General features: G+C 37.6%; 1 protein-coding gene across 2 annotated transcripts in view; it reads left to right on the top strand.

The window, feature by feature from the left end:
• Positions 1 to 25,977, top strand: part of LOC101894575 (mucin-2) — a 63,309-nt gene that overhangs the window by 34,462 nt on the left and 2,870 nt on the right. Inside the window, exons 2-3 of one of the 2 annotated variants that reach the window (XM_011297867.3) lie at positions 10,755 to 10,820; positions 22,020 to 25,576. In XM_011297867.3, the coding sequence (XP_011296169.1) occupies positions 22,028 to 25,576 (3,549 nt within the window). In that variant the 5' untranslated portion in view covers positions 10,755 to 10,820; positions 22,020 to 22,027. The remainder of the gene's footprint in view (positions 1 to 10,754; positions 10,821 to 22,019; positions 25,577 to 25,977) is intronic. The other variant, XM_005176514.4, reaches the window with a different exon arrangement.

Raw genomic sequence — 25,977 nt, forward strand, 5'->3', positions numbered from 1 at the left:
TAAATATCGACATTTTCAATGTTTCACCCAAAATATAACATCGACCTATGGAAAATGTTTCATACCAGTTTACATTTTGAATTTACGTCGGTAAAGAATTTTCAAGGTCCTCTTTATAGTGGACCGCATCCTCACAAAAGCTGTTCAATGAAGATTCTGGCTCTGCAATAGTTCCCAGTTATTTATATTTTGAAGGTTGGATTTTTTAAATGAATGAACTACAATTTGATATTCTGGGTTTGTAACCAATTGAAAACTGTCGGTCAAAATTATTTAGTATTTATAGATAAGGAATTCCCCAAACTTAAGAAATTTTGAAGACCATAGAGTTGCAGCGTAAAAACTCCTATTATTTTTCTCAGATTTTATTGGGTCTCGAAATATATTCGTTCTGTTATTTACTAAATTTACCATTTTGAAATCATAACATTTCATAAAAATTATATAACAAATATTTATTTCTCATAAAAACTTATTAATTAATTAACAACAATTAACCATGTTTTTAACTTTTCTCTCCTTCATTGCAGGTAATTACAATTAATCAACTATAATAATTTGCAGGTATTTTTTATTTTTTTGCACTATTATTTGAAAAAAAAAATACTATTTAAAACATCACAAACATTTCTTAACATAAATGCTCAAATTAATAACAAAAACAATTAACAAATAAATTGAAATTATTACCACTCCTTCAAAACACAAACAAACTTCCCACAGACATACCCTACCCCGCTCACTCATTCCCTTACTCGCCCCCTAACCCACCTGTTCATGTAATTTAACGCAATTGAATTTATTATTACTTGATTTGACATTCAGTACCCCTCAACATGGATACACGTATCGACATTTCTCGGCGATTATGACATTTGTGAAAGTAATCAAATGTCCAAATAAAACCGAAAATATTTGTAAATATTACGCAATGTTTGTTTGTCTGTGGCCCTTGATGCCACTCTTAAATAAATATTCACACGCCGTCTAACACAACATTCGGCGTTGTTGTTGTTTTTCCTCACTTTCAATTTCAGAAAAAAAAACGGAAAAAGACTAATTTGATATTCACCATCAAATAACTAAACGCAAATTTTTGGTAATAAACTAGCTAATGGATGGGGAGTTTTTTTTTTCAAGACAGACCGTTACAAATGCATATCACGTTTTAAAAATAAAGTTTTGACGGACGCATTTCGCTCTTAACGCATTTAAAATTGTTTCCAGCTGGGCATTTGGCCATAAAAAACAAATCTCCGATATTTGAAAAAAAAAAAACCTTTGGAGAATGGAACTTTATTAGATGAATGTCTGCCCGAGTTAGATAAATTATAAATTAAATTATAAAATTATTTAACATAACTGCCTAACAAAAAAACATGGGAGGTTAGCTCATAGGCATGCAAATTCCTCCCACACATGTGGAGGCCTTTCAAAAATTCGATTGACCACAGAATTGTTCCTTAATTTTTTGTTAAGTCTTATGGTAGATTAATTGGTAAATTTGAACTGAAAACTTGTGGAGTTCTTAGCATATTAATTAGTACAATTAATTCCGGTAATTGGCCACATAAAACTTAATAATACGACTAAACCTCTCTCTGACTCTTGAGAATATAAAAAAGTTCGTGTCTTCAGTCTTTTGTCTAAGGCAGAGAATTAGCAAATGATTCTTCGACATGTGAATAATTTAAAAACGGTTTTTACATATAATAAAAAGTAGTACTAGGAAAAAGAAGAGCTGTAAGACCTGTCCTACCTCTTATATGGGCAGAAGATTTGTATCAGCTCTTCTTTGGAACGAAAATCTATTCCAGGTCTTCTGTGGGCAGAAAACCCATTATAGCTCTTCTGCTAATAGAAGACTTGTTAAAGGTCCTCTGTGAATAGAAGACCTGTTACAGCTCCTTTGTGGACAGAAGACCTGTTATAGCTCCTCTGTGGACGGAAGATCTCTTACAGCTCCTCTCTGGACAGACGACCTTTTATACCACTTTTGTGAAGAGAAGACCTGTTGCCTGAGAGAAGTCCTGTAACAGCTCCTCTTTGAACAGAAGACCTCTCATACCTCACACGGGGGAAAAATTCCTGTTACAGCTCCTCTGTAAAGAAAAGACCTTTTATAACTTCTCTGTGGACCGAAGACCTTTTATACCTCTTTTGTGGACAGAAGACCTATTTCAGCTCCTCTGTAAACAGAAGACCTGTAACATAAGACCTGTAACATAAGACCTGTTACAGCTCGTCTGTGGTCAGAAGACATGTGGAGAAGACCTCTGTGGAGAGAATACCTGGCATACCTCTTTTGTGGAAAGAAGACCTGTAACAGCTCCTTGGTAAAGAGAAGGCCTGTTACAACTCTTCTGCGGACGGAGGACTTGTTGCACCTCTTTTGTGGACATAATAACTCTTACACATCCTCTATGAACAGAATAACTCTTGCAACTCCTCCTTGGACAGACGACCTTTTATACCTCTTTTGTGAACGGAAGACATCTTACACCTCTTTTGTAAACAGAAGACCAGTTACAGCTCTTCTGGAGTCATAGGACCAGTTACAGTTCTCCGGGAGCCAGAAGACCAGTTACAGCTCTTCTGGAGCCATAAGATCATTCACATCACTTCTGGAGACAGAAGGCCAATTAAAGCTCTTCTAGTGCCAGAAGACCTGTTATATCTCTTTTGGAGCCAGAGGACATGTTACTGCTATTCTATTACATCTTTTTTGGGGAAAGAAGACCTGTTACAGCTCTTTTCGGGCCAAAAGAACTTTGGCAAACAGAAGACATGCAACAGCTCATTTGGAACCAAAAGTTTAATTAAAGCTCTTCTGAAGCCGAAAAATCCGTTACAACTCTTCTGGAGCAAGAAGGCCGATTTCAGCTCTTCTGGATCCTAAGACCAGTTCCAGCTCTTCTGAAGCCAGATTTTCAGTTAAAGATCTTCAGTAGATAAAATACCTGTTCAAATCTGAAAGTTTCTCTATCTGTACATTTGTTTTTTTTATTTTATTTGTTTTTTTTTTTTGTGTAATTTTGAATAACTGAGATTTCAAACGACTTTTTCGGCCGTTACCAAAAATTGTGAAAGGAGACCTTAAGTTGTTAGTTATACTTTTATCTAGTTTTGACTATGACAATGAACTGTCGTAAACCATTTATGTGGAAATCTCGTTATAGATTTTTCCAAATATTTTCGGTGGCTATGATTTTGGCTATGGTCTTAATAAATCGCTTGCGATTTTCATCCAAATCGCGATTTTGAAATCTGGTTTCCAACAAAGATTACAAGGTGTCTCCTGTGTGTTTTTCTCCATTGTGTGCGCCATGCATCAAACTGATAATCATGGCCAAATGGTTTGGCAATTGTAAGTCTGCATTAAAATAAGTTTATGGTTTACCATCTCAAGTCTATTTTTTTAATGTGTAAATGTGTGTGTTAAGTTCAATGACTTTGTTGTTGGCGTCTCCTTACTTCGAAGAATTGTTGTAAATTTAATTTGGCGTTACCTTACATTTTGATTGTTGCATTTGAGGTTGTTTGGGTGGGCAATGTTATGATTGCATGGATTTGAATTGGCAAATGGTTTTTATTGCCTGAAGGCTAATAGACTCCGTGGAGGAAGAGAGGAGCATAATTATGGTTAACATAAATCATTGCAATGAATTTTAGCGAAGTGACTGCGAAAATTGGCATTGCCTTCCATTGTTGTTCAAGGGTGCTGGAAGGGTGCTGAAAAAACGGAATAAATTTAAATGTCGCCTAGCATAAATAAAATAAATGTGAGCTTTCATTATCTGATTTGATAGAGATATTAATCAATTGTCATCAAGTTTATTAATAAATAAAAATTATTGATTTTTTCAAATATTCAATAGAAAACACTTGGAGAATAAATCTAAAGACATGTTTCCTCAGACTATTGAATTTTCTTGGCCCGAATTTTTCTTCGCTATGAAGTGATTTGAAACGGCATAAGACAGATTTAAATTCTCATCACATAATTATATACACATAAATTTTTATATATTTTTGTGGTTGCTGAATATTTGGCTTATTTCATCTAAATTTAGCTTTAGACTTTAAACATTCTCCTTTTTCTACTCAATGTCAATTAAACAACTGTTTTTTCCATCAACACAAAATGTAAACCCATTTTTAAAACATTTCCAAAATCACATAAATTTTATTTAGTAAAACATTTTCAGCATTTTAATGAAACAAAAAGGTGGTGCATTTTAAAATGTCTATTTTTATAGATTGCCATCAAAACAAAGGCAAGGTCATGGCAAAGCGACCCGCAATGCATATTTGAATTGCAATCACAACAATAACAGTTACTTAGGAAGTCCTTCAGTTGTCAATGTCATTTAACACAGCGATAGTTTTTAAAGACAGAAGGTCGTTAAAAAAGGAATATCTTATGTATGATGAAGAGCTGTAATAGGCTTCCCATCTATAGAAGAGCTATAACAGGTCTTATGTCTACAGATAAGCTGTTAACGGTCTTCGGTCGCTAAAAAAAACTGTAACAGTTCTTCTGTCCATAAAAGAGCTGTAACAGGTCTTCTGTCCATAGAAGAGCTGTAACAGGTCTTCTGTCCATAGAAGAGCTGTAACAGGTCTTCTGTCCATAGAACAGCTGTAACAGATCTTCTGTCCATAGAACAGCTGTAACAGATCTTCTGTCCATAGAACAGCTGCAACAGATCTTCTGTCCATAGAACAGCTGTAACAGATCTTCTGTCCATAGAAGAGCTGTAACAGGTCTTCTGTCTATAGAAGAGCTGTAACAGGTCTTCTGTCTATAGAAGAGCTGTAACAGGTCATCTGTCTATAGAAGAGCTGTAACAGGTCTTCTGTCTATAGAAGAGCTGTAATAGGTCTTCTGTTCATAGAGGAGCTTTAAGGGTCTTATATTCATAGAGGAGCTGTAACAGGTATTCTGTTCATTGAGGGGCTGTAACAAGTCTCCTATTCATTATGCAGCTGTAACATGCCCTCGGTCCATAGAAGAGCTATAACAGATATTCTGTTCTCAGAAGAGCTACAACAGGTCTTCTGTTCACAAAAGAGGTCTTCTGTCCATAGAACAGCTTTTACAGGACTTCGGCCCATGCAAGAGCTGTTACGGGTCTTCTATCTTCAGAAGGGCTGTAGAAGATCTTCTGTCAATAGATGCTTAAGCACAATAGCTCCCAGCACAGCTATAATGGGTCATCTGGTCATAAAAGAACTGAAATAGATCGTCTGCCCACATCTCCCAACATTTCTTCTAGGTCTTCTGAAAATAGTAGTATTTTTCATTCCATTCATAGTCAGAATTCTCTTCCATGCCGGTAGCCGTTTTCTTTCTTTATTTAAGAAAAAAAAATTAAAAAGCCTGACCGAACTTTTAATACCCTTCACCACCAAATGTATGCAGATGCAGAATTTATGCATGAGGTCCATAGTATTTTGGGTTAGAGATACGAATTCGAAAAGATTTTTAACATATAACAATTAAAAAAAGCAGCTAAGTACGGCCGGGCAGAACTTTTAATACCCTCCACCATTTGGAAGAAACTTGAAAAGTTTAAAAAAATGCATCGAAAAATATCGCTTAAATGAAACCGCTATATGGGAGCTATATGTACGTCATAGGCTATAGTACCGATTCCGAATTTCAAATACGAAATTGGAGACGAATCCCGTAAATAATGTCGCTAATATCTTCAACATACCGAAGGAACGGACGTAGAATTATATGTGGGCTATGCGAAGACGTGGACCTACATACGCAAATTTTGATAATATGCTCTTGTAGCCATTAAGACCTTCAAATTTGAAACAATTCTGGTAGAATATGTCGCTGAAGTCATTAAAATACCGAATATCGGGTAAACAGTTATATGGAGGCTATAAGAATACGTGGACCTGCATAGAAAGTTTCCTGTCATAGATTGTAGTACCCGTTCAAATACGGAGTTTCAAATAATTCCGGAAAATATTGCGCCTAAAATCATCAAAATACCGAATATCGGGAGGTACCGTTATATGGGGGTTATACGAAAAAGTTAAGTCGAAAATCGACTTAGAATTTTACGCTGATCAATAATGTATATACTTTGTTGTGTCTGACATGCGTATTTCCATGAGTTATAAAAAGAATGATAAACTTAATATGCCTAATATGGAGGGTGTAAAATTCATTCATTAATTATTTCTAGGCTCCTTCTTTCTGGTGAAAAATTTTAGGTCATATGTACATATCCACAACGTCAACAATAACACACCCTTTTCTACAATTAACACAAGATTATGAAAATAAAATAATTATCACAATTGGCACACATTCTCAAGTAACTCCCATTGCAACCTCCAACCAATTCTAGTATAAAAAGCCAACGCCAAGTTATGTGTGTTAATATGTAAAACACAATTAACGCACTTTAAATTAAACAAAACACATGTGTAATTACAACGTGGGATGTATTCATATTTTCAGAAAATTCCAATTGTTTAATGTCTAAAATATAATAAAAATTCACTTGCAACACCGTCAGCTCAGCAACAAATGTCGGTCTGATGGTGCTACAGATAACATTGATTACAGCCAAGTTCTCTCAACACCTCAAACACCCACTGTCTGCTTTGGTCTTAAAATGAGTTTAAAACAAAAAAAAAAAAAAAACTAACAACAAAAACGAATACGAAAATATGCAACATCAAACCGTCAAGCAACTCCTACAAATAACAGTGATATCTAACGATCTAGCTGCAGCAATCAACAACCACAACAACAGCAGCAACCTTAAACAAATATAAATCCAAGTCGCAATTAATGTGCAACAAAGCGTTGCAGATGAAAATGAAAACGAGCAGAAACACACAGACATGTATGATAGCTTGATCGTCTTGTTGAATCCTACAATTGGGTTTCATTCCGGCGCCGACGACTACGAAACCGAAACAAAAACCCATTTGCTGAGTTATTCATGAATGAATGATAAATGAATTTTTGATATGGGCCAGTAGTATCAACGACTGAAGACCAATAAAAAAAGTAACTGACGACTACTTAGTGTTCGACCAGTCTGATAATGAATTACAAACGGCCGTTGTCAATTAATAAATAATTATTGCAATTGTGTATAAATTATGTTGTTTAATGGTCAGGGGAATTGTTTGAGTGTACCAAGGACACTGAAGAATGAACTCTTCAGTCATTCAATGGTATTGTGCGGTGTGGACCTACAAACGAAGAAGAAAGTAGATTTTTATAAGGAAAATAAGTTTCACATATATATTAGTAGTTGTTTATTTTGTGAATGATAAACTGAAGGTCTGTAAACTGCGGCTGTCAATAAACCACTTCTTCCGAGTCTTCTATCTATGAAGTCTACTATCCACTGTCTATGGATGATCTGTAGGACTTCGTCGTTCTTGTCGAAGATCTTTTACCTATAGGAGAGGTGTTGAAGTTTTGTAGGATCCTTAAAAACCTGTGGAAGTTTTTTTTTTTTTTTTTTTGTTTTTGTAAAAAAACAATGCAACTTCATTATAAAAGGCTGAGAGTAACATATCAAATTTTTTTTTGGAAGGCCTTCTTTTTATGGAAGAACAGTTGAAGATCTTCTATCAACAGAAGACCTATCACAGATCCATATATATAATACCATTGAAGGTCAGCTAAAAGTCTTCCGCCTAAAAAAAAATAGTTGAAACTCTGCAGTATTTGACAGCTCTGTTTCTCTCTAGAGGACCAAAATAATGTCTCGTTGATTTGTTTATGGTTCGCTCCTTATAAACAACATGTAAAGGCCTTCTGACTTTTAAATGATATATAGCAGATCTTTTAACAATAGAAGACCCGTAAAAGGGTTAAAATCAACTAAAAACCTGGAGAATACCTTCTGTTTAAATTAAAGAGCTTATTAATGCTTTCTGACTATGGAAGTCCTGTGGTCGCACATGATAGAAAGGCTCCAAGGAAACCAAATAAAAGGCCTTCTGAACATATCGCAATATTTCATGCTGCAAATATTGAAAAATGAGCTCGGGGTAAACCCATTTAAATGCCAAAAATTGCAATTACTCACACCGCAACAAATAGACTCAAACGAGCTAAAGATTTGCTTAGCTGAAAATGGTAAACTACCGAATTTGGTTTTCTCCGATGAGAAAACATTCATTGTCCAGCAGTGAACAAACAAAATGATCGTGTTTACTTGCCAAAGAGATCAGCTAGAAATGTGCTACTTCGGTTGGCCACCAGGTGATGGTGTGGGCCGCCATAACAGTCGATGGTCGCTCTCCCCTCGTATTAATCGACCGTGGCAACAGAATAAATATTATCGAATACTATCGCGAGGGTGCATTAAAGTCCTGGGGACGCAAACAGTTTGGCGCAGACCTTTGAAAATTCCAACAGGTCTCAGTACCATCGCACTCAGCACACGCCACCCAAGAATGGTTACAAAATTAGGTTCCTCGCTTCACTTTCAGCGCACAATGGCCACCAAAATCTCCGGATACCAATCCACTGGACTATTGTGTCTGGAGTATTTTGGAAAGCAAGGTTGGCACAAAATAATACCAAAGTATCCATCACCTCAAGCAAGAGCTTCGCCAGGAATGGGCCAAAATACCGCCGAGCAACATTCGGGCAGCGTGTGACGGTTTCATTGGCCGTTTGAAGGCCATAATTCCTGCCAAAGGTGACCAATTCGAACAAATCTAAACTTATTCTAAAATTTGATGCAGTTTCCGACATTTTTTGCTTTCAATAAAATTTAAAAAAAAAGTAAAAATTATGACGTTTGACTTTTTTGCAGTTTTTTTTATCTCACCCTGTATATATGTTTCATCCGATTTGGATTTTAAGTCCCTCAAAATCGTAATATTCACTCCACGAGAATGACCGTTGGTACCAGATATCAGATACAGCTCTGAAAGAAGTACCTAAAATTTTGTCAAAATCGGTTCAGATGTGGATATAGCTCCCATATATATCTCTTTATCTGATTTCAGGTTTATTGTGCACCAAATGACTAACATCAGCCCAAGTGGACTGAATTTTGGCACTTTCGACGAAATTCAGCACAGAAGTCAGTACTTCAACTTTTGGTGAAAATCGGTTTAGATATAGCTATAGCTCCCATATACAAACCTCATGCGATTTGGTGTTAAAGTCCCTCACTTGCGTAATATGCACTTCACAACAATGATATTTGGTACCAGAAATACCTCTGCCAAATTTTATCGAGATCGGTACAGATTTTTATATACCTTCGATATACATCTTCATTAGATTTTATGGTTATTGTCCACCATATAGGTAATATCAGCCCAAATTGCATAGGTTTTTTTTTCATTTTCAGCTGATTTGTTCCTTTTGGTGATACTCGGCTCGGTATATCTATTGCTCCACTAAATATTTTTATACCCTCCACCATAGTATGGAGGGTATATTAAGTTTGTCATTCCGTTTGTAACACCTCGAAATATACATTTTAGACCCCACAAAGTATATATATTCTTGATCAGCATAAAATTCTATGTCGATTTATCAATGTCCGTCCGCCCATCCATCCGTCCGTCTGGGGAAATCACTCTAGCTTTCGAACGAAATGAAGTAAGTTGATAAAAATTTAGTCAAATGTGTATTATGTCTGCAGGGCTTTTGGTATTGAAAATGCGCTATGTAGGTCCACGTCTTCATATAGCCCCCATATAACTGTACCCCCCCGATATTCGGTATTTTGATGATTTTAGCAACATTATTTACCGGAATTGTTTCAAATTTTGTATCTGAAGTTCGCAATTGAGATGTCGTATTTGTAGTTTGTAATGGATGCTACAGCCAGTGACTGAAAATTGTCTATGCTTGACCAGGTCTTCGCACAGCTCCGATATAACGGTACCTCCCTATATGCGATATTTTGATGATTTTAGCTACATTATTCACCGCTGATTTCAAGTTTCGAATTTGAATATGGTAATGGCTTATGACAAACAATGCCAATGTAGGTCCACGTCGTAAAGACCCCAATATTATGGATATATTCGGTATTTTTAAAATTTTAACAGAATTTTATTTTTTGAAAATTTTCATATTCATTCCGAATGGTGGTGGTTGAATATAGCTCCCAAATTTTGGCTACTCTAAAGCCATGATATGCATTCAAATAAGGTTCATAGTTAGTATGATCTACTTCACATAAATTCCCAATATATTTTTTTTTTACGAGAGGTCTACTAAATTCACATAGAAAGTCGGTGAGACCGACTAGTTCGATTTTTGACCTTTCCTTACTGGTTTATAGCATTATCTGTCGTCCATTAATCTATGAACTCTTCAGAATTCAAAAAACCGCCTTAAAATTGTATGATCCCTTTTTAGATCATCCAAAACACCTCCCTCTTCTTCTTTTCAAAAAAAACTTTGTCAATTAACTCCACCACCCTCTTTTCCCAGTTTGTCTAGACGTATCGTCTTGACCCATATGCTTTCAATAGCGGCGACCTACAAAACATTACCCCTACATCGATTTGAACAAAATGTAGATTGAACCCATTTATCCATCCATCAGACAAATTGAGCAATTTTCTGCATTGTTCATTTAAATCAAAAATTAATTTCAAATTTATAATATATCCATTGTTTATATTTCTAATTAACAACCACTTTATCAATGACATACAAACATATGCACTCGACTGCAAATTAATTAATTAATTTTGTATTTTTTTTGTTTTTTTTTTTTTTGCAGATTTTATTTTCTGTACAAAAAAACACACATTTTTTGTTTCAATCCAATTGCTTTCGTTATTTTATGGTAAGTTCAACATTATCATCATCAACAACATTTCCAATACCACCATCATCATTATCGTCATTATGATGATCATCATTAAATCATTGTTATTATGTTTGAAATTAATTGTCTACTTGAGTGATTGCTGTGTCTTTTTGCTTTTCTATTTTTGTTTTCAAATTCAATATTCAATTACAACTTTTCAATTCAATGTCAGCTCAATTTTTTGTAATTGTATCACACGTTTTCAACACCAGCAGAAACAAACGAAAACCAGAAACAACAACGAACGGGTCTTAAAGTAAAGCAGAGCAAAACAATTTTGGCCAAAAACAAAATTAGATCTCCCACCGTTTCAATTGATGGATTTTCGAGTCAAAACGTCACTTTAATATAGCTTAATGACATATTGCATAATAGCGTCAATCATTCAGTCATCTATTGACGCACTCATTCACACACGCACTTACTCACTTATTCGATCGATTGACACTCCAAGTGTCGATTTAATTGAAATATTCCGAAACCTGAGTCTTATTTTGGGAACCTTTTTTGGTAATCATACCACCGGTCGGATTGTGAAATCCGATTTACCACCTCGCATACTTTGCCACGATGTCAATCATTCACATTCAAATATTTAGGAAATACAACTATCGGCCGTTGGGGTAATGTAATCCTATTAACCTTGAATTCTTGTAAAACGCACCGATCGTGATTTTGATGTCATTTGTCAGAGCTACGCAAAAAAATTGTTTTGTTTTGTTTGTTTTAAATTACAACTATTTAAGCTGGCCGTGACCAAAACGCCCATGATTCCATTTGTTGGCCATGCTTGTAATTCAGCAACAATAGAACAAAAACAACAAACATATTGCGGATTTAAAATGAATCCAAATGGTGAATTAGACAGCAATGGCAATTAAAAATTTACACAATGGTAGCATGAGAAACAGCCAGGACTTTTGAGGCTTTAGTTTTGTCACCAGACCTCCCAAACGACTTTTTACCGACTCCTATGACTGTTCAATGCCTTATTAATAACGAACGCTCTCTAGGCCAAATCACTAAAAAACTGCTCCCTGAGCTAGTATATATAAGTCTTTTGTTTATAAGTTCTCGAGGGAGCCTTTATAGATGACTTCTAGAGGCCGATATATAGAGGAAGCTCCCTTCGTAGACAATTTCTAAAGTGTGTTTTTCTCAGGTAAGCTCCCTCTATAAGTCCTATATAAAAGGCGACCTCTAGAACTTGTCTACAAAAGATTTAAATAGAATAGAAAATATCTCGAAGCTACCTTCATATATGTAGTTTCGAGAACTTTTCTACAAAATTTATCCTATAGAGCTAATCGAAATGAAATTGCTTCCAACTCCCGTATATAAATGGCGCCATCTAGACCTCACCTTTAAAAGGCATCTCTCCCAAAAATTCGTCTATAAAAGTTTCCTTATATAATTTTCTAAAATTGGTTCTTAAAAGACGACTTCTAAAAGACGTATACAGAAGGCAACCTCGATAACTTGTTTACAAACGACGACCTTTTATAACAGATCCTCTAGAACTAATGCAAATGAAACTACTTCCTACAATCGTCTATAAACGGCGTCCCCTAGAGCTTACCTGATATAAAAGGTCTACAAAATTATCAAACAATGACCAATATACTAGCATAGAGGCAGAGGAGCAGATGGAGCCATTATAAGCACAGAAGAACCTTCATAGAAAAAAATAGCGGTTTTTAATTACTCCCTGTAAAGCTCGTCTATATGAGACTTTTATTTATGGAAAACTCCTATTCGAGCTTCACGCAAGACCTCCTCTGGACCTAGTCTATAAAAGACGCGATTAAGTTCACATCCATTGAAGGCACCCTCAAAAACTCGTCTGGGTTGCCTATATTCGACGGACCCATGACTCTTTGGGCCCATTCCAATCGACGAGGCTTGTCCGCAGGCAACATTCTTTGCGTCAATTGAATTTTGTACGGGAACAAATGCAAATCAATGCGATTTGCATATTTTTATTTTTAATGTTTTAAAAGGACGTTGAGTTTTCACAATTGATTTCTTCTGTTGAATGTAAATTTCAACTATTTCAGAGCGCTCGCGTGGCGTGTATTGGTTCATGGTAAAAATCTGCTTGGACTGACGCTTCAAACGCGGTATGTCATTAAGCGATGTGACATCTCTGTCAAAAGTTATTTCGTTGCCAGATGGGTCCGTCGAATATGGACAACACTGTATATGAAAATTCCCTATAGATCTCGTAAACCAAAAATTCCTCTATTTATCGTCTGCAAAAGACTTCCTCTAAAGCTCGCCTGCAAAAGGACGTAACTTCAGAGTTAACCCAAACAAAAATACTACATCTAGAGATCTCCTACTATAACAACCTTACTATGGGTCGGCTACAAAAATTCCCCCTCCAGATGTAGTCTATAAAAGACTCCTTCTGGATCTGTTCTCCTACTGGATGTCGTCTCTTAGGAACATCCTCTGGATCTCGTCTCTAAAAAAACTCCCTTTAGATCTCATCTACAAAGACTCCCTCTAGATATCAACTACAAACTAGCTTACCAAAAGTGTATATCAGGTAATAGATGGCAGGCGACATAACAGAAATGCAATACAAAATTTTAGAAAAATATGTTATTCCTGTATCGCCGAAAAATGACGGAAATACGCGGGAAAAAATATCAGCTATGATAGACATGCTCTCAAAAATCTATTCCAGAGCATTTCCTTGTACATTGAATCGATAAACTCAACAACAACCCTTGAAAAGCATCAGCTCTGTTAAATTATAACATAATGCTATGTCACGATATCGTGACATTAACATATTTTTCCACTACCAACGCCATCTGTTGAAGAAAAATGACAATGTAATGTCCCATCTTATTATATTATATGTCTTTGCCAAAAGTCTCTCTCTAGGGCTTCCACTCTAGAGCTAAACCACAAAAATACAACATTTAGAGGACGTCTACAAAAATCTACCTCTAGATCTAAGCAATAAAAGACGCCCTCTACATCTCGTCTACAAAAAGAATTACTTTAGCTTTTGCCTGTAAAAGACTAACTCTTTAATTCGCCCAGAAATAGACTCGCTCTACAAACGATACCCCCTCTCTAAAGTACTCCCTCTAGATCCTGTCTTTTAACAACTTCCAGCATATTTTGTCTATAAAAGATTCACTCTTGATTTCTTCTTTCAAATATTCCTTTTAGATTTCGTCCATAAAAGACACCGTGTAGATCTCGTCTAACAAAGATTTCCTTACGCTACAAATAATACTGCCTCTCTAAAGTACTTCTCTAGATATTTTCTTTAAATAACTTCCACCAGATCTTCTGTATGAAAAACTCCCTCTGGGGTTCATCCTTAAAATATTCCTTCTAGATTTCGTCCATGGAAGACACAGTGTAGATCTCGTCTACAAAAGACTTCATTTATATCTCGTCTGTAAAAGGTAAATCACCTAAATACAATATCTAGAGGTATACAAAAAACCTACTTTAGTTCGCGTATGTAAAATACTAACTCTACTATTCACCCATAAATAGAATCACTCTATAAAAGATGCTCCCTCACTAAAATATACCCTTTGGATTCTATCCTTAAATCACTTTCACTAGATCTTGTGTATAACAGATCCCTCGTGATTTCATCTTTAAAATATTTCCTCCATAAAAGACACAAAATACTTCATTAAGATCCCGTCTGTAAAAAATAACCACAAAGATATAACATCTAGAGGTCGCCTACAAAAATCTGCCTCTAGACATAACCAATAAAAGACGTCCTCTTCATCTCGTCTACAAAAAGACTTACTTTAGCTTTTGGCTGCAAAAAACTAACTCTTTACTTCTCCCAGAAATTGACTCGCTCTACAAAAGATACCCCCTCTAGATCCTGTCTTTAAAAAACTTCCAACAGATCTTGTCTATAAAATATTTATTTTGGTTTTCTTCTTTCAAATATTCCTTCTAGATTTCGTCCATAAATGATACCTTGTAGATCTCGTCTAAAAAAGATTTCCTTACGCTACAAACAATACTGCCTCTCTTAAATACTCCCTCTAGTGTTTTTCTTTAAACAACTTCCCCCAGATCTTGTCTACAAAAGACAAGTTCAGAGGGAGAAGTTCTTCTTTAAAATATTCCTTCTTGATTCTGCCCATAAAAGACACCGTGTAGATCGCGTCTACAAAAGACTTCCTTTAGATGTCGTCTGTAAAATGCAAACCAAAAAACACAAAATCTACAGCTCTAGCCTACAAAAAAATCTCCATCTTCTTCTAACCTATAAAAGACGCCATCTAGATCTCGTCTATAAATATCCCCTTTTAAATATCCCCTTTGGAACTTGTTTTTAAACAAGATCTTGTCTGTAAAAGACTCCCATTGGATTTTATCTTTAACAGATTCCTTCTAGATTTTATATATATAGCACCCTCTAGATCTGTAAAAGACTCTCTTTTTCAACTCTCCCATAAATTAACTACGTATATAAAAGGCTCCCTCTGAATCTCGTCTATAAAATTGGCCGTTTAGATCTCATTTATAAAAAAAAAACTCCCTCTAGATTTCATCTACAAAATACACCGTTTAGATATTCTTTATTATAGACGCCTCTAGTTCTCGTCTATGGAAGGGTCTCACTAAAGCTTGTCTCATGTATTTATATGGACTCCTATCTGGTCATATTTAAAGACAAAAGGGGGAAAACCTTTAGGTTATGAGAAATTATTCTTACAAACAATACTGCCTCTCTAAAATCCTTGTAGATCTCGTCTAAAAAAGATTTCCTTACGCTACAAACAATACTGCCTCTCTAAAACATTCCCTCTAGTTTTTTTTTCTTTAAACAACTTCCCCCAGATCTTGTCTGTAAAAGACAAGTTCAGAGGGAGAAGTTCTTCTTCAAAATATTCCTTCTTGATTCTGCCCATAAAAGACTTCCTTTAGATGTCGTCTGTAAAAGGCAAACCAAAAAATGCAAAATCTACAGCTCTAGCCTACAAAAAAATCTTCCTCCAGTTCTAAACTATAAAAGACGCCATCTAGATCTCGTCTATAAAAAAGTTACAATTCGTCCAAAAATAGACTCGCTCCATAATAGATACTGCCTCTTTTAAATATTCCCTTTGGAACTTGTTTTTAAACAAGATGTTGTCTGTAAAAGACTCCCATTGGATTTTATCTTTAACAGATTCCTTCTAGATTTTGTATATATAACACCCTCTAGATCTGTAAAAGACTCCCTTTTTCAACTCTCCCATAAATTAACTACACATATAAAAGACTCCCCTCTATAAAATTGGCCGTTTAGATCTAATTAAAAAAAAAACTCCCTCTAGACTTCATCTACAAAATACACCGTTTAGGTATTCTTAATTATAGATGCCTCTAGTTCTCGTCTATGGAAGAGTCTCACTAAAGCTTGTCTGATCTATTTATATGGACTCGTATCTGGTCATATTTGAAGACAAACTTTCCCCCTTAGGTTATGAGAAATAACTCTAACCAAAATTTAAGTTATTAAAGTACTTCACATCTCGTCCGAATTACATGCAGTTGCACCTGCCGATAATTTGAACCAGGTGCAAAGAAATTGATTGGTACTGGCTTTCACGTAACCAAAAGCTATGCGAAAGAGTTCAAGGCCATATTAATCTCTATTTTGTTTACATGATGCGATAAATCACTGGAGAGAGAAAGGAATCCAACACCGCTCCACATAAGAGATAGAGTAGTATATATCCACATGAGAAAGCATTTTCTTTTTGACTGGGAGGGAAAAACAAATTGCTTTGAGTTTTCTTCCTTTTGTTTTATTTTTTGGTAAAGGCGATAACTTTTATAATTAGGGTTGCAAGTATCTGCGAATTTATTTATGAATTTATATATGTGTGTGTAATTTTCAATGTAACACTGCATTACTTTCACTTGCAACATAAAACAAAACAGATTGCAAAATTAAACGCTCAAATGTCATAACATGATCTTAAAAATGACGTTAAAGACGTCATTGACCATAAAAGATGCTAAGAGACTATTTAGACGATGGACAATAGAGTGCTCTGCTAAGGGCAGTGGCATCGTTATAATGGTTATCCCAGCAAAATTGTTATTATCATCATCTATTTTGTGATTACCATAATCAGAAAAGTATTTTTGTTGTCATCATCTTGACGACCATTTGGAAACAATGCTCGTAAACTATTTTAATAGGGCGTTTTTCGGACAGTGCGATTTCAGATGAAAAACAATTGAAAGTGAATTTTTTTATACTCCCTAATGGAAATGGTAAGTGAAAGGAAAATCTAATACGTAATATCTCCACCATTGCGTTTTCGGTGATCCAAGACTTTGGGATTGAAATTGGACAAAGACATGCGATAAAAAAAAATTATGAGAGGACCGCAAATAAGTTTCGTAGGCATCCAACGGAAAGCCTGCCCAGATCAGTCCATAAAGACAACAAGTCAAAAAGCAGTAAGTTCGGCCGGGCCGAACTTTGGGTAACCTTCATCGGTAAACTTTGTTTGTGCTCTAATAACTTGCGAAATAAAAAGTCATGAAGTCAAGCTACCGGACCTATTTCATTGAAATAGGAGTTGGTACTTATGGTGTTGAGTTTATCGATCTGAGTTTTTACACAAAACCATGATGGTGTGCGAAGGAAGCGTGGTAAATTTCCCATGGGCGTTATTTTGACGAGCGCTGCTGTAGAACTTGTTCAGAAAGTCTGAAATACTCAAGAGCTTGTTAATAATAGACGCTTATTATTACTGCTTCAAAAGACTTATTCTGGACAGAATTTAGTCTTCAGCTATAGAAGTCACTTTGTAAAACTCGTCTACGTAATACACATGGTTTGTCTATAAAAGACACCCTATAGAGCTAATGTGTGAAATTCTTTCTCAGCTTGAGTGAAATGGGTAAAAAGGCAGTAAGTTCAGACATCCCGAACTTTGAATACCCTCCAACATTTGGAAGAAATGTTCAAATTTTGAAAAAAAAAATCAATTGAAAAATACTGCTAGAATCGTAAAAATACTGTTATTTTGGGACCCATACGAGGAAGTGGACCCGCATGGGCAATTTTTGTCATAGACCATTACGGCATTCAAATGCGAAACTTAAAACAATTCCGGTCGATAATGTGTTGTCATAGGTTGTAGTACCCATTACAAAATTTGAAATAATTCCCGGAAAAAGTGTGACATTAGAAATTTAAAATACGAAATGTAAAACAATTCCAGTGAGTAATGTCGCTGTAGTATCCATTAGGAACTTCAAATACGAATTTTGAGATAATTAAAATACCAGATATCTGGAGGTACAATGATATGGGGACTTTACCAAAACTTAGACCTCTATTGACAGTTCTACGCTAGGATATTTCATACATTAACACATAGTGGCAATTTACGGCAAATTCGGGTTAAAAGTGTGCCAAAAACACCAAAAAAGCCATAAATGAGGCGGTACAGTTATATGGGAGCTATAGCAAAACGTTGACCTATATACCCCATATTCAATTCCAACCAGTAAAGAAAGTCTTAAAGTCGGGCGGGACCGACTTTATGATACCCTACACCATTTTGCTAATTAAGTAGAGCTCCACATAACAATTAAAAGTTTTTATGGGAGAATTCAATCATACACCCTATGATTATAATTATAATTTAAAGTTCAAAGGCCTAAATATGACGAAGCATTTGTATCTTTTAAATTCGGAATTGTATTGCCCATTTGGTGCACAAATTATTTGAAATCGGATAAAGATATATATGGGAGCTTTATCTAAATCTGAACCGATCTCGATAAAATTTGGCAATTATATTTCTGAGCTGTATTTGATATATTTCCCTGAATATCGTTGTTACGGAGTGCATATTACGGTTGTGGGTAACAAATATAATCGGATGAATAATATATATGGAAGCTATAGCTATATCTGAACCGATCTTCACCAAATTTGACATACTAGCTTCTAGACTCAATTCGGTCGTAAGTGCCAAATTCCATCCCATTTGGACAAATATTAGACGTTTGGTGCGATCTCGATAAAATTTAGCAAATGTATTTCTGAGCTGTATTTGATAAATTTCCCCAAATATGATTGTTGCATAGTGCATATTACGACGGCGGTGGACAAAAATAACAAATCGGATGAACAATATATATGAGAGCTATAGCTGAACCGATTTCATATCAAATTTGGCATACATATTTTCAGGCCTAATTTGTATATGCAAAATTCCATACAATTCGGGCTGATATTACACGTTTGGTGCACAATAAAAGGCAAATCGGACGAAGATATATATGGGAGCTATATCTAAATTTTTACCGATTATCTCCAATTTCAATAGGGTTCGTCCTTGGGCCAAACAAAAGATCTTTGCAAAATTTCATCTGGATCGGGCAATAAATGCGACCTGTACTTTGTTTACAAAAATACATGGACAGACGGACGGACATGCATAAATCGACTCAGAATGTGATTCTATGCAGATTATCAAAAGGAAGAATGGGTCTATCTCGTTTCCTTCTGCCTGTTACAAACAAATGCACAAAGACATAATACCCTGACCACCTTGTGGTGTAGGGTATAAAAATCCCGCATACCAAACACACATCTGAGTAAAACTTTATCAACCCACTCGATTTCGTTCGGAGGCTAGCACTATAGACGGACATATAGACAGACCAACAGACATTTCTAAATCGACATAGACTTTTGTGCTGATCAACAATAGATGTACTCTGTGGGGTCTAAATGGTATATTTCGAGGTATTACAAATGGAATGACAAGCATAATATTTCATCCATACTATGGTACAGCGAGCCCAATTCACCGAGTCAATTTTTAGATATTTTTACGAAATTTTGCTTGAAAATCAATTCTTTGTCGGTTAGCCAATTTTAACTACGTCGGTGCTATGGTGGACGGTATAAAAATACACTTTCCGGGGCCCTTGTATAAAAATGGTAGCATTTATTCTAAAATATCACATATGTGTTCACATTTCTCAGTATCCAAAGGCGATATGTTTCCAATATGGTTACTACTGCCTGCTGGACCCACACTGCATGTAAATTTGACAACATTACGACGTTATGACCCGACGTCAAGTACTGCAAACATTTTTCATCAAGTGATTTATAAACACATTTTGCTTTCATTTCCATACAGCTCTAAGGCGTTTCAGTGACTCCTAGGCGCATGCATGGTCAAATCATGCTGTGAACATACCCCAGCAGCGGTGGCAGCCACATACTTTTCCAATGAAATTGAAATCAAGTTTATGCCGCCTTGGAGTTTTTGCAAATGCAACAACAAAGCCGGGCATATCCGTTTTAACAGCTTAGAGTCATGTAATTTCATTAAGTTTCCAAATCTTTGCTTTTTTTCATATCATTTGCTTTCTCTTTCTCTCCCACAAAATGAAAGAAATGGATTGAGTTGGAACGACTTGTTGTAAGTATTTTTATGTGGATGGCCTTCAAACGAAAATGAAAGTGATCGTCCATTGAGAAAAAGGGGCTGTTGGCATCAAATGATGATAATTAAGTTTTTTGTTGTTTTTGTAGTTTTTTCTTCTGCGTCCTCTTTGCATGGGCAGTTAGTTGACCACTTGGTGGAATTTGTTTTGCCTCAGCTTCTTTTGTTGTGGATTTTGATCATTAAGTTGTAATCGTAATTGTTGATCAGTGCTTGTGGGCAGTAGTGCAGGACAGTAATTTGTTGTTATAGCAGAAGATTAACTGTACATTGACCAGGGAGAATGGGAAAACAAGTGCAAAATGTGATTTGGGGGGATAGTGTTTTTAAAAAAGGAAATATAGATGGAGCCTTTAACAGATAGACTGTGGACAGATTTTACTATGGGCTAGTTTTTGATAGTGCTTTTTAAGCCACATATATAATGTTTTATAAATGACCTCTAGGGGAGGGAGTCTTTTATAGTCGAGCTCGAGCTAATGTCGAGTCGAGCTTATGTGCTCTTTTGTGAGAAGACTTCTTTCTTATGGCTAAAAAGATTTTCTTTTCATCTCTGAGAAGTTTTTCTGCTCTTCTCTGAGAAGTTTGTCTGCTCGTCTCGGAGAAGCTCTTCCACTCTTCTTTGAGAAGATGCCTTCTGTGACAAGACTTCTTGCTCATGGCTAAGAAAAATTTTCTTTCGTCTCTGAGAAATTTTTCTACTCTTCTCTGAGAAGATGTCTTTTGTGACAATACTACTTGCTCATGCCAAGAAGATTTTCATTTCGTCTTTGAGAAATTGTTTTGCACTTCTCTGATAAGTTTTTCTGCTCCTCTCGGAGAAGCCCTTCCACTCTTCTTTGAGAAGATGTCTTCTGTGACAAAACTTCTTCCTCTTGGCTAAGAAAATGTTATTTTCTTCTCTCAGAAGTTTTTCTACTCTTCTCTTAAAAGCTGCTCCATTCTTCTTTGAGAAGATGTGCTCTTTTTTGAAAAGATTTCTTTCTCGTGGCTAAGAAAATTTTCGTTTCTTCTCCGAGAAGTTTTTCTACTCTTATCTTAAAAGCCCTTCCACTCTTCTTTGAAAAGATGTGCTCTTTTGTGAAAAGACCTCTTTCTCATGGCTAAGACTTCTCTTAAAAGTTTTTCCTCTCTTCTCTGATAAGATTTTCTGATCTTCTCTGAGAACCCCTTCCACTCTTCTTGGGAAAGATGTACTCTTTTCTGACGAGACTTCTTGCTCATGGCTAAGAAGATTCTCTTTTAATTTCTGAGTTGTTTTTCTGCAATTCTCCGAGAGGAGATATGACAAGATATATTTCTTGTAAATATAACAATTTTTTTTATTTTAAATTTTAACTCTTTTGCTTTTCATGCAAAGAAAAGGTCATAAGCGCAGATGAAAACAAATCGATTATGAAAAAATTACGATATACATGTTAGCGTATTACGAGCGCAAGAAATCTAATTATAAACGCTTAACAAATTCACTTTCACGCTTTGTTAATCAATCTAAGCAATTAAAAAATTGTTCAAGTCGATGGCATTCAAAATGGAAAATCATGGCAATTCTCATAGACAATTAACATACAAAAACGCAGAAAAACCCAAGCGGTGGTCTAGATCGCGTTATTACAAAACGTGACTTCCTGTTCGACACTTCTCCCCCTTGCCTGTGAATCATTTCTTTTAACATTCTTTTTTCATTACTTTCCAGGCTTTGCAATGATGACGAGACACCTGCAATTCTTGTGTGCCACCACTTGTTTATGGCTCTTGGCCACGGCCCAACAACCCTCTTCGTTCGACAAATGGTCACGTCAACTGGAGGCTGCCAGTCCGGCAGTATCGGATAGTTTCGATTGGGTGCCATTGTCTCAGTCGGCGGATAGTACACCAGAAACCAAGGATCGTTCGGCCAATGGTCGTGTTCTCACCTATTCCCAATCCTTCCCGCCCAGTTCGAAATTTAGTGAATTGTCAAAGGGTCTTCCATTTGGCAGTTCCCCGCAATCGGCAAAACCCACACCATTTGATTTTCCCTTCCAATTCCAATCGTTTGGCAATGCTCCCCAGACCCAATCGCTGAGACAACCTAGCTCACCGCTAAAGGCTCAAGATCCAACCTCGCAATCGTTTTTCAAATTTGAAATGCCTTTCAATCAACAGAGTGCCCGTCCCGCCCAATTGGCTGCCCCTGGTGTAAATACTGGCTATCAAATTTCTCATGCTTTTGGAGGTGGCGCCCAAGCAACTTTGTTCAGTTCACCGCTGTTCAATCAACAACCTGCCTTCCCACCAGAATTCCACCCAGTGCCTCAGAAACCCTTTAGCCAGCAATTACAACAGCCACAGAAGCCTTCCTTCCTGCAGCCGAATGTTATTGAGGATTCTTTGTCGTTGAAGAATTTCTTTAAGGAAAACAAACCATTGCCCACACCATCATCATCGCTCCAGGCGGTTACACCTCAAGTTTTCCCCACCAATCCACCGGCCGAATCGTCTTTCCCCCTGAGAAATAATTTCAACAATTTACCATCGGCCTCGGGACCAGCTGGTCCTCAAGACTCTCAGTTCCTGTATGTGCCCTACAATGATGTTTTCAATTTCCCCGCTCCCCAGGCCCAACCTTCGGTACAGCAACAACAACAACCACAACAGCCACAAAATCCTTTTGAACAAAATACCAAATTCGGTTCTAATCTTCCCACCGTAAACCCCTATCAAATAAATCAGTTCTATACTCCAGATCCCATTGCTCCTGCTCAGCCTCAGAATAATTTGTTTGCCATTACAACGACCACTATTAAGCCCCAAACTACCTCCCTGAAACCCTCCAACATTTTCCAGAGCTATGTTAGTCCACAATTCACCACCCCGGCCCCGAAACCCAAACCAAAGGCCCATCAACCGGCCTTGGCCATGTTCCTTTACCGCAGCTCGGCCAGACCCACCCAAACCGATGTGGTTGAAGCCTTGGCCTCAGCCAAGAATATTGCCGTCATTGATGCTCCCTCTCAAAATACTCCCGATATCTTTGTTGGACCCGCCGGTATGCCCACTCCTGGTGGCTTCACCAAATTCGATTTGCCCTATTTGTCGCAACTACAAAGTGGAGGTCAGGACATCAATGACATACCCTACTTTGTGGCTCCATTGAGTTATCGTACACCTGGAGGCTTCCACAAGATCTTGTTGCCAGAGCCCCATGTAGGTTCGATTGTGGTCAACTTGGCCAAGCAACGACCTCCAACCTCCGCCCAGCCCCAGCAAACAAATGTCTACTATCAACCCCAGTTGCAAGATGTTCCTGCCACAACTCAACGTCCTCAGACCACCACCCAAGCCAATGTGTACTATCAACCCCAATTGCAGGAGGTTCAAACTTCGACTCATCGTCCACGTCAAAGAGTGAAGGGCAATGCCAATCGTGGCAACAAATATAGCTATTATCTGGATCAAGATGCCATACAAGAAGTTTCCTCACCACAAATCACCCAAAAGGAACGGCCCAAAAAGAAACGTCCCCAGACCTCGGTGAAGGTGGAACAGAACGGTTTCAATCAGCAGTTGAGTAATCCCTATGCCCAATTCAATCCCATACCCAATCAAATTACCGGCGATGATTACTACAAGGTTGCCACCAAACCAAGCACCACATCGTCGACAAGCACCACCACTACCACAACTTCTACTACCTCTACCACGGCCGCTCCACAGACATACTTTACATACAATACTCAGGCTCAGGTTGAATTCCCCGGATCCAGTGGCCATTTGTATCACAATGTTAATCAACCCGCTCCCCAGGAAGAGAACCCCCGTCTAACAACCAGACCTACGTTGGGCGCCACCACCGCTGAGGAAGAATATCGCATGAAACAATACTACAAACAACAAGATGCCATACGTAATCGTCCTAAGCTTGTGGCCCAAACCAACTCACCTTACGACCAAGTCCAATACACCCCCGTCAGCTTGGAATATGAAGTTTCGCCCAAGACCACCACCGTTAAGCCACGTATTACCTTCTTTAGTCCCACAGTGGGTCCTGCAACTGAGGAAGACTTCAATACCCTGCCACCAAGACAACAAGTTGCCAACAATAACAACAACAATTTGCCTGCCAATCATCGTCCTTCCTATGTGCAAAATGAGATTACCGACAGTCCTGTGGAATATGAACCCAATCCATATCAACTACCCTCGGAATTGCCTTCATTGACACCCAGCTTGCCTGGTTTGGTAAACAATCTCAAGGATATGAAACAACAGCAACAACAACAACAACAGAACGCCAATGAAGAACAGACAACGGTAACACCCAGTGTGGAGCAGGAAACCACCACAAGGCCCACACGTCGTCCCATACATCGAGTGAGAAAACCGACCAAGGCCAGCAACACTGTGGACAACAATGAAAACTCGGATACTGAAACCTTTACCCGCAGGCCATTGAATCGTGTACGAAGACCATTTGGTTCGCGCAACACCATCGGCTCCGCCATTAACACCAATTTGGATAGTAGCAACAACAATAGAAATAATGACGATAATGATGCAGCCACCACTAGCACAACGAGACGTCCCTCTGGGTCCCGCAACCCCTTGGTACGCAATCCCAATCGCATACGCTATCAACCCACGCCCGAGGAACGACAAACCCTGAGAATCAAACAGAAAAAGAAGTATGGCGGCTCCTCCAAAGTTGTGGAACAAACCGAAGATTTGGACTATCAGCGTGATGTGTTGAAACAAAATTACCCCGTCATCAGACCAGCTGGTGGACGTACACCCAGCAGTCCCACTGCCAGACCCAGTTCATATGACATTACCACCACCGAAGCACCCACATCGGAAACGCAACAAGTCTACACCGTGACACCCAGCAATCACATTGACAACGAACAGGTCTTCCCCGCAGGACTCTTGGAACCCATGCAAATCGCTCAGCAGTACAATCAATATAAGGATAATTATGGCCCTGGTTATTTCCCCAATCAAGAGGATTTGAATCCAACGGAACCGGTGCGGAATGAAATAAATCCAGTTTATACCACATATCCAACCACAACACCGGCACCGGCACCGGCCACTGAACCGCCAACCACAACGACAACCACGACCACAACTACGACAACAACCACAACTGAGGCTCCAGTCGTCACGACAACAAGACGTTCGCCATTTGTTCGCAGAAATTATCCTAGGACTAGGCCAACAACCACTGAGGCACCAACGACGACAACACCCACACCCGAGGAGAGACCATCGGTAAGTTGAGACAGAATGTCTTTCCATGGGTTTTATACCTACCACAGGGCTTCTATGGAAAGAGATGCACAGAGATCTTTTATAAAACGAATACCTTCCACAGATCTTTCAATGAAAAAGGTCATCGCGCACCTTTGCAATCGAAGACCTTCCACAGGCCTTTTTTAGGCAGAGAAGATTGGCTGCAGCTCTTTAGTGGCGAGAAGACTAATTGCAGCTCTTCCATGGCCAGGAGACCCCCTGCCGCTCTACTATGGCTACGCAATTCTTTTTTGCCTAGCAGACCTTTTGCAGCTCTTCGAGGGCTAGAGAACCTTCTGCAGCTCTTCTAGGGCTAGGGGACCATCTGCTGCTCTTCTAAGGGTGGAGGAAGTCCTGCAGGTCTACTATTACACTTTCTG

The sequence above is a fragment of the Musca domestica genome, unplaced genomic scaffold, assembly GCF_030504385.1.
Source record: "Musca domestica strain aabys unplaced genomic scaffold, Musca_domestica.polishedcontigs.V.1.1 35, whole genome shotgun sequence".
NCBI classification, from domain to species: domain Eukaryota; kingdom Metazoa; phylum Arthropoda; class Insecta; order Diptera; family Muscidae; genus Musca; species Musca domestica.